General features: G+C 37.1%; 1 protein-coding gene across 3 annotated transcripts; it reads left to right on the top strand.

Annotated features, from left to right (window-relative positions):
* Positions 1 to 4266: 4266 nt before the first annotated feature.
* Positions 4267 to 12287, top strand: LOC309957425 (pancreatic alpha-amylase; the record flags this gene model as incomplete). 3 transcript variants are annotated; one of them, XM_082832640.1, is made up of 10 exons in its annotated part: positions 4267 to 4470; positions 4783 to 4929; positions 5771 to 5968; positions 6356 to 6586; positions 7344 to 7477; positions 8247 to 8369; positions 8676 to 8775; positions 10424 to 10542; positions 10649 to 10774; positions 12098 to 12287. In XM_082832640.1, the coding sequence occupies 10 exons, from the start codon at positions 4303 to 4305 to the stop codon at positions 12285 to 12287; spliced, it is 1536 nt and encodes a 511-aa protein (XP_082688766.1). The 3 variants fall into 3 exon arrangements, with proteins under 3 accessions (XP_082688766.1, XP_082688764.1, XP_082688765.1); XM_082832638.1 differs by having other exon boundaries at positions 4303 to 4470; positions 6356 to 6421; XM_082832639.1 differs by lacking the exon at positions 6356 to 6586 and having other exon boundaries at positions 4303 to 4470.
* Positions 12288 to 12708: the final 421 nt, after the last annotated feature.

The raw sequence follows: 12708 nt of genomic DNA, 5'->3' as shown, positions 1-12708 counted from the left end.
TGCTTGCAGAGCACGGGGTCTAGGCGCACGGGCTTCAGCAGTTGTGGCACGTGGACTCAGTAGTTGTAGCTCACGGGCTGTAGAGCACAGGCTCAGTAGTTGTGGCTCATGGGCTTAGTTGCTCCGCGGCATGTGGGATCTTCCCAGACCAGGGCTCGAACCCGTGTCCTCTGCATTGGCAGGCGGATTCTTAACCACTGTGCCAGCAGGGAAATCCTCATATTGAAATTTCTTAAGGCAGAAACTTAACTAACTAAAAACTTTGGTTGGGACTGAAACCAGAACTGAATTGAATATTCCGTTTCTGTTTGAAATCGAAACATTACAAATGCTTGCACTAGATAGTTAAGACAATATTTTGACTGTGAAATCAGTTGGCCCTAATTGTTATTTTCCTTCTATTAGTGAAGGACTTTTAAAAAAGATCTAATCCTAGTTAAATAACATATGATTACAGACTTTGTAGATATATATAATGCCAGATGTTTAAAAAGGTTAATATTCCCTCAATAAGGAAAACATTGTTATAAAAGGTCACTTAGATGGTATTGCTGGGAGATTTTATGGATGTTCTTCACCTGTTTAACATTTTTACTGATAATTCTTTTCAGATTACAAATAAATAGTTTGTGCTCTAAGTATGTATTCATGTTAACATTTACTTTGTAAAATATGCTTCTTACAGGAATACAGTTTTACTTTACTCTCCCTTTTATCACACACTCTTTAGCTGTGCTGACTGTGTGTGTGTGTGTGTGTGTGAGAGAGAGAGAGAGAGAGAGAGAGAGAGAGAGAGAGACTTGAGTATTCTAAGCTTTTTCCTACCTTGGGCTTTTACTATTGCACTTTGTTCTATCTAGATTTCTCTTTCTCTGATCTTCGAATAACTAGCTCCTTCTAGACCTCCAAATTCTAGTTGAAAATCACTTTCTTGAAGATACCTTCCCAGATTATTCAGTCTAAAATACCCTGATGGTGAAGTCATTTTCTATTTCATTACACTGTTATTTCATATTAGTTCTTATTGCCATCTTGAAGTTTTATTATTATTATTAACTCATGTATTTTCTGTTTTTCCACTAGAATGTAAGCTGCTCAAGAATAAAATCTTGTCCATCTTCTACATCATTGTATCCTGAGTATCATCCATGTGCTTAGCAAAAAGCAGGCACTCAGTTAATGCTTGTTGAATGAATGGACTTCTTCCCGCCTGTACTATATTCTCTATATTAATGTACAGGATTTCGTGTACATTAAGAAGGAAAATGGATGCAAATTTATTAATGTAGTGTTTGATCAGGTAGAAGAGATATTTGGTTATAAGAAATAAGAGAGAGAGAGAGAGAAAAAAAAAAGCCACACTCGACTGCTATAGCCAATGCATTAAGCACAGGATTCGGTGGAGGGGGGAGGGGGGAGGGGAAAGGTCTGTTGCCTCAATGCATGGGCATCCATCTTCCAAATAGTTTCTTAAATCTTAATCCAGAAATTGAAATAACTACAAATTTTCTTTGAAGGTGAAACCAGAACTGAATTGAATATTCTGTTTCTTCTTGAAATTGAAACATTACAAATGTTTGCAATAGATAGTTCAGGCAAAATTTTCACTGTGAATTCAGTTGGCCGTAATTGTTAATCTCCTTCGTTTAGTGAAGGACTTAAGAAATATGATCGAATCCTAGTTAAATAATACATGATTACAGACGTTTTATATACATATAGATATATAGGAGCTTCCGGGAAGATATATAGGAGTAAGACGCGGAGATCACCTTCCTCCTCACAGATACACTAGAAATACATCTACACGTGGAACAACTCCTACAGAACACCTACTGAACGCTGGCAGAAGACCTCAGACCTCCCAAAAGGCAAGAAACGCCCCCCCCCCCCCACGTACCTGGGTAGGGCAAAAGAAAAAAGAATAAACAGAGACAAAAGGATAGGGACGGGACCTGCACCAGTGAGAGGGAGCTGTGAAGGAGGAAAGGTTTCCACACACTAGGAAGCCCCTTCGCGGGCGGAGACTGCGGCTGGCGGAGGGGGAAAGCTTCGGGGCCGCGGAGGAGAGCGCAGCAACAGGGGTGCGGGGGGCAAAGCGGAGAGATTCCCGCACAGAGGATCGGTGCCGACCGGCACTCACCAGCCCCAGAGGCTTGTCTGCTCCCCCGCCGGGGCGGGCGGGGCTGGGAGCTGAGGCTCGGGCTTCGTTCGGAGCGCCGGGAGAGGACTGGTGTTGGCGGCGTGAACACAGCCTGCAGGGGGTTAGTGGGCCACGGCTGGCTGGGAAGGAGTCCGGGTAAAAGTCTGGACCTGCCGAAGAGGTAAGAGACTTTTACTTCCCTCTTTGTTTCCTGGTGCGCGAGGAGAGGGAATTAAGAACGCTGCTTAAAGGAGCTCCAGAGACGGGCGCGAGCTGCGGCTAAAAGCGCGGACCCCAGAGACAGGCATGAGACGCTAAGGTTGCTGCTGCCGCCACCAAGAAGCCTGTGTGCAAGCACAGGTCACTATCCACACCCCCATTCCGGGGAGCCTGTGCAGCCCGTCACTGCCAGGGTCCCGGGATCCAGGGACAACTCCCCCGGGAGAACACGCGGCGCGCTTCAGGCTGGTGCAATGTCACGCCGGCCTCTGCCGCCGCAGGCTCGCCCTGCACTCCGTGCCCCTCCCTCCCCCCGGCCTGAGTGAGCCAGGCCCCCGAATCAGCGGCTCCTTTAACCCCGTCCTGTCTGAGCGAAGAACAGACGCCCTCCGGCGACCTACACACAGAGGCGGGGCCAAATCCAAAGCTGAGCCCCTGGGAGCTGTGAGAACAAAGAAGAGAAAGGGAAATCTCTCCCAGCAGCCTCAGAAGAGCGGATTAAAGCGCCACAATCAACTTGATGTACCCTGCATCTGTGGAATACATGAATAGACAACGAGTCATCCCAAATTGAGGAGGTGGACTTTGAGAGCAAGATTTATGATTTTTTCCCCTTTTCCTCTTTTTGTGAGTGTGTATCTGTATGCTTCTGTGTGAGATTTTGTCTGTATAGCTTTGCTTCCACCATTTGTCCTAGGGTTCTATCCGTCCTTTTTTTTTCTCTCAATTATTTTTTTATTTTAATAATTTTATTATATTTTATCTTTATTTTATTTTACTTTATCTTTTTTCTTTCATTTTTTCCTTACTTCCCTCCTTCCTTCCTTCCTTCCTCCCTCCTTCCCTCCCTCCTTTCTTTCTTTCTTTTCTTTTCTTTTCTTTCTTTCTTTTTTTCTTCTTTCTTTCCTTCTACTAATTCTTTCTTTCTACTTTTTCTCCCTTTTATTCTGAGCCGTGTGGATGAAAGGCTTTTGGTGCTGCAGCCAGGAGTCAGTGTTATGCCTCTGAGGTGGGAGAGCCAACTTCAGGACACTGGTCAACAAGAGACCTCCCAGCTCCACATAATATCAAAAGGCGAAAATCTCCCAGAGATCTCCATCTCAACACCAGCACCCAGCTTCACTCAACGACCAGCAAGCTACAGTGCTGGACATCCTATGCCAAACAACTAGCAAGACAGGAACACAACCCCACCCATTAGCAGAGAGGCTGCCTAAAATCATAATAAGTCCACAGACACCCCAAAACACACCAACAGACGTGGACCTGCCCACCAGAAAGACAAGATCCAGCCTCATCCACCACAACACAGGCACTAGTCCCCTCCACCAGGAAGCCTACACAACCCACTGAACCAACCTTAGCCACTGTGGACAGACACCAAAAACAACAGGAACTACGAACGTGCAGCCTCCAAAAAGGAGACCCCAAACACAGTAAGATAAGGAAAATGAGAAGTCAGAAAAACACACAGCAGATGAAAGAGCAAGATAAAAACCCACCAGACCTAACAAATTAAGAGGAAATAGGCAGTCTACCTGAAAAAGAATTCAGAATAATGATAGTAAAGATGATCCAAAATCTTGGAAATAGAATAGACAAAATGCAAAAAACATTTAACAAGGACCTAGAAGAACTAAAGATGAAACAAACAACGATGAACAACACAATAAATGAGATATATAAAATGCCAGATGTTTAAAAATGGTTAATATTCCCTTAAAAAGGAAAACATTGTTCTAAAAGGTCATTTAGGTGTTATTCCTGGGAGATTTTATGGCTGTTCTTCACCTGTTTAACATTATTATCGATAGTTCTTTTCAGATTATGAATAAATGGCTTGTGCTCTGTTTATTCATGGTAACATTTACATTGTAAAATATGCTTCTTACAGGAATATAAATAGTTGCTGGAAAGAACACTGACAGCTTGAAAGCAAAATGAAGCTCTTTCTATTGCTTTCAGCCATTGGATTCTGCTGGGCTCAGTATACCCCAAATACCGAATCTGGACGGACATCTATTGTCCATCTGTTTGAGTGGCGCTGGGTTGATATTGCTCTTGAATGTGAGCGATACTTAGCTCCCAAAGGATTTGGAGGGGTTCAGGTGGGTATTGTTCACAGTATAAATTGCAGACTTCGCTGTGCTTAGAGTAAATGGTATTATGCTCTGTGTACAGTTTTCTGAGGAAGAAAAAAATTTGAAATTGTTGGCAACTTCATGTTTTATTTCTAATACAATATTTTTTTCAGCAGGACATTTCCAATGTGAAGTTAATATTTTCTAATGGTTGTTAAGGAATGTGGCTGCAAATACAAAGATTCAGAAACAATTTTAGACTCTTGAGTCATTTCTAGAACATTCAGTGACACAAAGTAAGCTGTAATTTGATACTTACTACTGTTGTTTTATTTGTAGGTTTCCTCACCCAATGAAAATGCGGTAATTAATAATCCTTCAAGACCTTGGTGGGAAAGGTACCAACCAGTTAGCTACAAGTTATGTACAAGATCAGGAAATGAGAATGAATTCAAAGACATGGTGACTAGATGTAACAACGTTGGTGTAAGTGAATTAAAGTTCCCTTTAAAAGTATTATATAGAGAAAGGATTTCTCTCTCTTGCCTCCTGTTCCTTTCAAGCAGAACGATTTTCATATATTTTAAAATTTTACTTCATGCTTTAGCCATAAATTAAAATGTGATTGTTGCCTTATGTTCAGCTTTTGTAAATATTTATTTATGTACTAAAGAAGATGTAAGAAAAAGTTTAAGGCCACGAACTTACTCATACAGCAAAATATCACCTTTTAATCCTCCTGGCTGCATACGTTTCTGAGGAACACTTTTCCAGTTAGGAATCGGAAATTCCAGTTACTGTATTGGCTGTTACTTTTATGTGACTTGTGTCTCCACCCATAAGTCCCGGGTCTTTCTTCCTATAGGTTCTTTGATGGTAAATAATTATTTTCTCTTTGATGAGGAGCATAACAAGAGACAATACTTACTGATCCTAAATAGATAGTAGAGACTGGCTTTTTATTTCTTAGGATGACCCATGGAAATTACAAAAACCAATCATCTCTCCTGCCTCATCTGATTCTTTTCTCCTGCCCCTCCCCGCCAAAAAAAAAGGGTCTTTGCATTTTTTCACAGTTATGGTAGTTTTGGGTTCTCTTAATTTATCATATATGTAAATATTCGACCAAGTGGCTAGAATGCATGTAGGGCTTTAGTTCCCAATTATTTCCTTTCACATTTGACTGTTGGCTCTTCTAGGAAGGTAAGTTATAAAATAACAAAGAGATATTTTGGAGTGATATTAATGTGCTGTAAACTCAAATTAATACCATTATAAATTTCTACCTCTCTCTAAGTCTCATTGAAATAGAAATTTGGCCTTTCAGGTCCGTATTTATGTGGATGCTATAATTAATCATATGTGTGGAAATGGTGTGGCTGCAGGAACGAGCAGTACTTGTGGGAGTTACTTCAACCCCGGAACTGAGGATTTTCCAGCAGTCCCGTACTCTGGTTGGGATTTTAATGATGGTAAATGTAAAACTAGAAGTGGAGAAATTGAGAGCTATAATGATGCCTCTCAGGTAATTAGCAAAAAGAGCTGTCTATGTCTTTTATTATCCACATGTAGCTTATTGATCTCATTTTAAATATTAGTTGAGATTCCTTAGAACAGGATTCTAAGCCTGACTGTTCAAACAAAGAATCTCAAATTGATATTTAAAACATTTTTCCCAATTAAAGTTTTCACAATGAAAAAGCTCATCCACTGTATTTCCTACATTCTCCATTTTTATACTAGAAAATGTTTCAAAGGTATGTCCATACTAGAACGTCAGTATCCCCAGAGACCAATGCAAAGAAGACACTATAGAAATATCCATTAATGAATAAATGAATGAATAATCAAATGGATTCTCAGGCAAAGGGGATGCTTTATGTACCAATCACAACATTTTTTACCTCAATAGGTCCGAGATTGTCGTCTGGTTGGTCTTCTTGATCTTGCACTGGAGAAAGATTATGTGCGCTCCACAATTGCTGAATATCTGAACCATCTCATTGACATTGGTGTAGCAGGGTTCAGAATTGATGCCGCTAAGCACATGTGGCCTGGAGACATGAAGGCAATTTTGGATAAACTGCATAATCTAAACAAAAGATGGTTCCCTGCAGGAAGTAAACCTTTCATTTACCAGGAGGTACATCAATACACATATGTGCAGATAAAACAAAGATTCATCAGAAAATAAATGGCAGATTTCATTAAAAGTGCAATTTCTGTAGGTTAATGGCTGACTCATGTATACGGAGGAATGTTCCTTAAACTCCTTTGATTCAGAGACAGCACGTCTGACTCTATCACAGGAGCTTTTTTATGCAAGTGCCGAGAATTTTTTAGGCTGCCAAAAGTCTCTGTGTCATGTATAATCTCCTCAGAGACCATTATAGAACACAGATAAGAATATAGTTGCTGTCTTGAGCCAGGCTATGTGACTTAAATTCTTGGCTGTAGTGCTGTTAGCTGTGTCTGTTTAGGCAAATTGATTAACCTCTCTGAGCAACAATTTTTTCAAAGTTTATCGAAAGGAATAATGATAATGGTTATGTCTTTGTTTTCTTTGGAGAACTAAAGAGGTAATATTTAGCAAGCACTTAGAAATATTGCCAGCTGGATATTAAGTGCTCTATAAGTGTGAGCTATTCTTATCATTTATGTGCAAGAGTAAATGAGGTCAGCATTCTCACAGGACAACAGGTTATTTTGTCATGTTACTTTTAGTATTGTAGCATAGATTTTAACAAAGGAAAATAAGAATCTTAACATAAGCAAAAGGATTTGGGTCATTTCACATAACATAAATAGCATAAAGTTATTTTCTATATAATAGTAACTCGTTAATTAAAATTCTTTTCAACTCTTATTTAAAATGATATTTTCTTCTTGATTTCTACTAGGTAATTGATCTGGGTGGTGAGCCAATTAAAAGCAGTGAGTACTTTGGAAATGGCCGTGTGACAGAATTTAAATATGGTGCAAAACTAGGCACAGTTCTGCGCAAGTGGAATGGAGAGAAGATGTCTTACTTAAAGTAAGTGAAATACAATTGATCCTTTGAAGTATTTCACAGATTTATTTGTGATATTACCCAACATGAATTTTCCTCTTTAAGCTTTTTTATTTAGACAACATCCAAGGATTCATTTACTAATAGCAAGTGTCAGAGTTCCCCAAACACCAATTGATCATCATTATTTAGAACGTCAATCATGAGGAAGTAATTTTAGAGATCCAAAACATCACATAGAAATTTTAATCCTGGTATTATACGTCTCTATTAGATTTGACTAATGTTTGCACATAATTTGTGCAGGCCAGGTTATTGTTAAAATGATTCTGTACTTTATGAAGTCCCTACAATGTGGTCGTCCTGTAGAATTATTAATCAATTAATTAATTTCAAATATTAAAATATTTATATTATAACAATATAATATTGAAGCCTTATTTAAAAACAGTTTGCCATTGTGTATAAAATGATAAGAATGTTGAACCTTCTACAGTCCATCTAAATTATAATTTAGTGAAACTTCTAAAATAACTTTTATAACAAAAATCTTATACCTGTAACATGAATGTAAGTCAAGTAATTCCTACATATATACATGCATGAAATGAATTTGTAGATAATATATCTATATAGTTTCTATTTTGAAAGCCCTACAGAATACTCATTTAATTAGAGAGAGAATTTCATTAGAGGGTTATATTCTGAACGAAATACACATGTAGGTTACTCTAAAGCTATTGTAAAAGAATACATATAGGTGCTTTTAAGATTTTTTTTTCTTTTTAAATAGGAACTGGGGAGAAGGCTGGGGTTTCATGCCTTCTGACAGAGCACTTGTCTTTGTTGATAACCATGACAATCAGCGAGGGAGTGGAGCTGGGGGAGCATCTATTCTTACATTCTGGGACCCTAGGTAAGAAACAAAGTTCCCCATTTTTTTTTGTTGTTGTTTTGTTTTTGTGGTACGCGGGCCTCTCACTGTTGTGGCTTCTCCTGTTGCGGAGCACAGGCTCCAGACGCGCAGGCTCAGCGGACATGGCTCACGGGCCCAGCCGCTCCGCTGCATGTGGGATCTTCCTGGACCGGGGCACGAACCTGTGTCCCCTGCATCGGCAGGCGGACTCTCAAACACTGTGCCACCAGGGAAGCCCAAGTTCCCTATTTTTAAACCTACATTTTAATGATATTAAAAAAAATATTTTCTTCTATAATATTATAGACTGTACAAAATGGGAGTTGGATTTATGCTCGCTCATCCCTATGGATTTACACGAGTAATGTCAAGCTACCGTTGGCCAAGACATTTTGAAAACGGAAAAGTAAGTTTTGGTATTTTCCAAAATGTCTTTTCCTCAAGAAAAAGAGGTTAATTTTGTTTTAATTTCACATGATGCTATTACATTTGGTATTTTTTGTATCAAATATTTATTAAGTGTAGACCTGATGCAGAACTCTTTTAAAAATGCAGTGAATATTAAAAAAAATAATGATCTCTATGGACAAAGAGTATGTAAGCTATTTCAAAATATGACAAAGGTAGCCCCTCACCAAAGAAAACAAAACACACTTAAAAATAGGATACAGTGAGTAAAATATGTACTTCTCATAAGTACCTACTTCATAGAGTTGATATGATTACAAATTAACACTTCAAAAAAATTAAAACAGTACATGCACTACAGTACGAGCAATATAGATATTTGTTAAATACTTTTAAAGAAGTTTTTTGGAAAGCAAAGAGATGATCCAATTAGACCTAGGTTCAATAGGGAAAGTATGGTATAACAGGAAGGAAAGTATATGTGTTAAAGAAGAGACATTTGCTGACTCTGCTGGGAATGTTAAAAATGAAAAATATTTGGGTGGTATGGTAAAGACAATAATCTGAGTAATAATTTAAAAAAGACTGAGAAATAAGATTATTAAAGAATATATTTAGAAAGTTAGTGGACAGTTTTCAAACTGAAGATTTCAAATGCAACATCATATAGCAACTTCATACCTGAAGTAGAAAATTCTCTTCACTGCAAACCAGATAGATATTTATCTAGTTTGTAGTAGATTATTTTCAAATTGAGAAGTCCACTACTTTGTACAGCAACTCATTCTATTGTTAGATAGGCTTAATATTTAGAAGATGTCCCTTTATATTGAGTCAGTTTCTTGTAATTCCCACTAACTGGTCTTATTTCTGATGGCTGGAGTCATGGTGTATGTCCATTTCCCCTTTTCCCATAACATTTCCAAGACTTCTCCAGGACTTGTGCATGCTAACAACTCTTAGTTTTGTCCACTATTCATCATACAACAGGATTTAAGACAGACCTTGATAAACTTCCTAGACATAATCTGTTTTATCCTATGATTATCTTTGAAAGTACCAATCAGAAACCACAATATTAAAAATTTGGTCAATTTATTAAGGGATATTGTGATGCTTTGATTAGTACATTTATTTAACAAAGAAGAATGAAAGAAACTAATATTTATTTATCAATTATCATGTGGAAAGCATTTTTACATACCTCATTTAATTTTTATAGCCACTAAGTAATATCTTCACTTTACTGAAGAGGAAAATCAGGCACCGAAGTTTTGTATATTAACTAAGTTTTTTGTAGCTAGTACTAATAGAGCCTATCTTTTAGTCCTGCTGTTTCTGACACTAAAGGCCTTGCCATTTCAGTGACATTGCACTACCTAGAGTGATATTAAGACGTCATTGCAATTCCTTGCAAAGAAAATGAGAGGGTAAGAGAATCATAGCCTTGTTTGAAATATGGCACTAGAGAATGGGAAGTTAGGGGGAAGATAAATTCAGTAAAAATACGGAACAAGTTGAATTCTCAATGAAGACACTACAGAGACACATAAGGGACAGATTGGGTTTGGTGGACTGAATAAGGGCACATGTAATGTTAATAATGTGAGCTTTTAAAATGTATTAATATTTTTTTGTTAATTGAGGATGTTAATAATTGGATTGGGCCACCAAATAATAATGGAGTCATTAAAGAAGTTACTATTAATCCAGATACTACTTGTGGCAATGACTGGGTCTGTGAACATCGATGGCGTCAAATAAGGTAGGAATACTTATTTAGAGATATCCTCTAATAATACAGTTTCTTAACATTTTGTTTTAAACTGTTGACATATTCATCAGCATTTCCTATGCTATTTTGTGTTTAGGAACATGGTTGTGTTCCGCAATGTAGTTGATGGCCAACCTTTTACAAACTGGTGGGATAATGGTAGCAACCAAGTAGCTTTTGGAAGAGGAAACAGAGGATTCATTGTCTTTAACAATGATGACTGGTAAGTAGACATCAATTAGAAATAATATTTTGTACCAACATGTTCTTGATTTATTCTTTTCCTGTTCATTTACTTCTTTCATATCTGAAAAATCCTTTAGTCAGCAGATTAAGAAAACTTAGTGATCAGCAGAAAAATGATTATGACTCTTATTATTTTGATCTCCTCTCTTTATAAGGGCTTTCTCTTCTAAGTAGAGTTATTTTTTGTATACTTGTGCATATCATGGGAAGCTATGCACATATATATGCTAACATATACATCTCACATAAAATTCACATAATATAAAGGTTGTGAAATCCCTAGAAGACTGTCTTCTAGGACTTTTAAAATAAATAATGGAAAAATACTGCCTCAGGACGGAAATATCTTTTTTTCTGTCTCTTTTTTTTTCACCTACCCTGGTATCTAGTTCTTTGGTCTTCTTTTTTCACTGTCCTGTCTTTCTGTGGCAAATAATACTTTTTAAAGCATATATATATATGAAGAATATATATGTTATGGTCATTGATTGACGTCAGGAGATTTTTTAGTTTTAGTTCTGAAACATCTCATTACTGGCTTTTCATTTGTGACACTTATATTCTCTGTCTCAAGTATACTGATTCCCTCACACAGAGAACTATAGCTGAGAAGACCTCTTTGCAAGCAGTTGAAATGCCTTTGCCAAAGGCTAACTTCCACTCATGCTTAGCTCACTCTAGCACAAATTATATTTTACTGACAAAAAATAAATCAAGTGTATCTCTTTCTTCCCCAAGACTCCATTGCCAGTCCTTTAATTTCTGTCCTTTGTAGATGGGAGAATCAAAATAAATTTATGGGACAGATTTGTATTTTAAAACCATATACTTCTTCATAGAAATGCGAGATTATTTTTATCTCCAGCCCAAATTTATTTGACCCTCTTGAAAAAAAAGAGGTTTTTGAAGAAATAATCATATTTAAATTCTTGACAGTAATCAGTATTTTCTTAAGTTCAGATGAAGACAAATTTTAAATGGGTGTGTTTACCACAGGAATCAATTTTCTCTAAAGGAGCCAATTCAACCAAATCTTCACTGATACTCTTCAACCTTATTATTATTTTTTTAATAATATTTACTCTTGACTAGGTTACGCCTAAGTCTTCTCTTGTATATGAATATTGTTGGCCCTAAGAAAACTACTTACAGCCACTGGAGAGGCCTTTGTATTTGGATTTTATTTTCATTGAGACCTTGACTGCTTAGAGTTCTACAGCACAAAGTTAAACTCTTTGTTTTAGAGATAGTCTGTATTCTTGCTTTTAATTGTGGTGAAATCTTAAATTTTATTTTACAGGGCATTATCTTCAACTTTGCAAACTGGTCTTCCTGCTGGTACATATTGTGATGTCATTTCTGGAGATAAAATTGGTAACTATTGTACAGGAATTAAAATCTATGTTTCCGGTGATGGCAATGCTAACTTTTCTATTAGTAACTCTGCTGAAGATCCATTTATTGCGATTCATGCTGAATCTAAATTATAAAGTTTGAATTAAATATATACACACAGAGAAATAAAAGGTGTTTCTGTTCTTATATATATGTAATCTATAACTTCTCATAATTCATTAATTTTTGGTTAAAGCTCTTATAAGTAATCAACTTGAAAAACTCAGAAAGGCATAAAAAAACACATATACTTAACTAATAATAATATCATTACAATCAACATTTTGTTGTGTTTTAGAAGATTTTCATTAACCTTTTTGTCAAAGGCATTTCTAAGAACTCAGAAAAGCATATTGAAAAACATGTTTGTTGCCATTAACACCACTTGCCCGGCTATGTATCTCTAATACATGTATGTATTTCTTACATAGGGTGTTTCTAACAGTTAGGAGTAGCTGATTTAATGATGATTCCCATACAAAGTCATAACACTTGGGTGCTTTTCACAATATAAAG

Source organism: Leucopleurus acutus (genome assembly GCF_964270905.1).
Source record: "Leucopleurus acutus genome assembly, chromosome: 2".
NCBI lineage: Eukaryota > Metazoa > Chordata > Mammalia > Artiodactyla > Delphinidae > Leucopleurus > Leucopleurus acutus.
The sequence above is the reverse complement of the archived record's forward strand: the minus strand, read 5'-3'. Positions and strand labels throughout refer to the sequence as shown.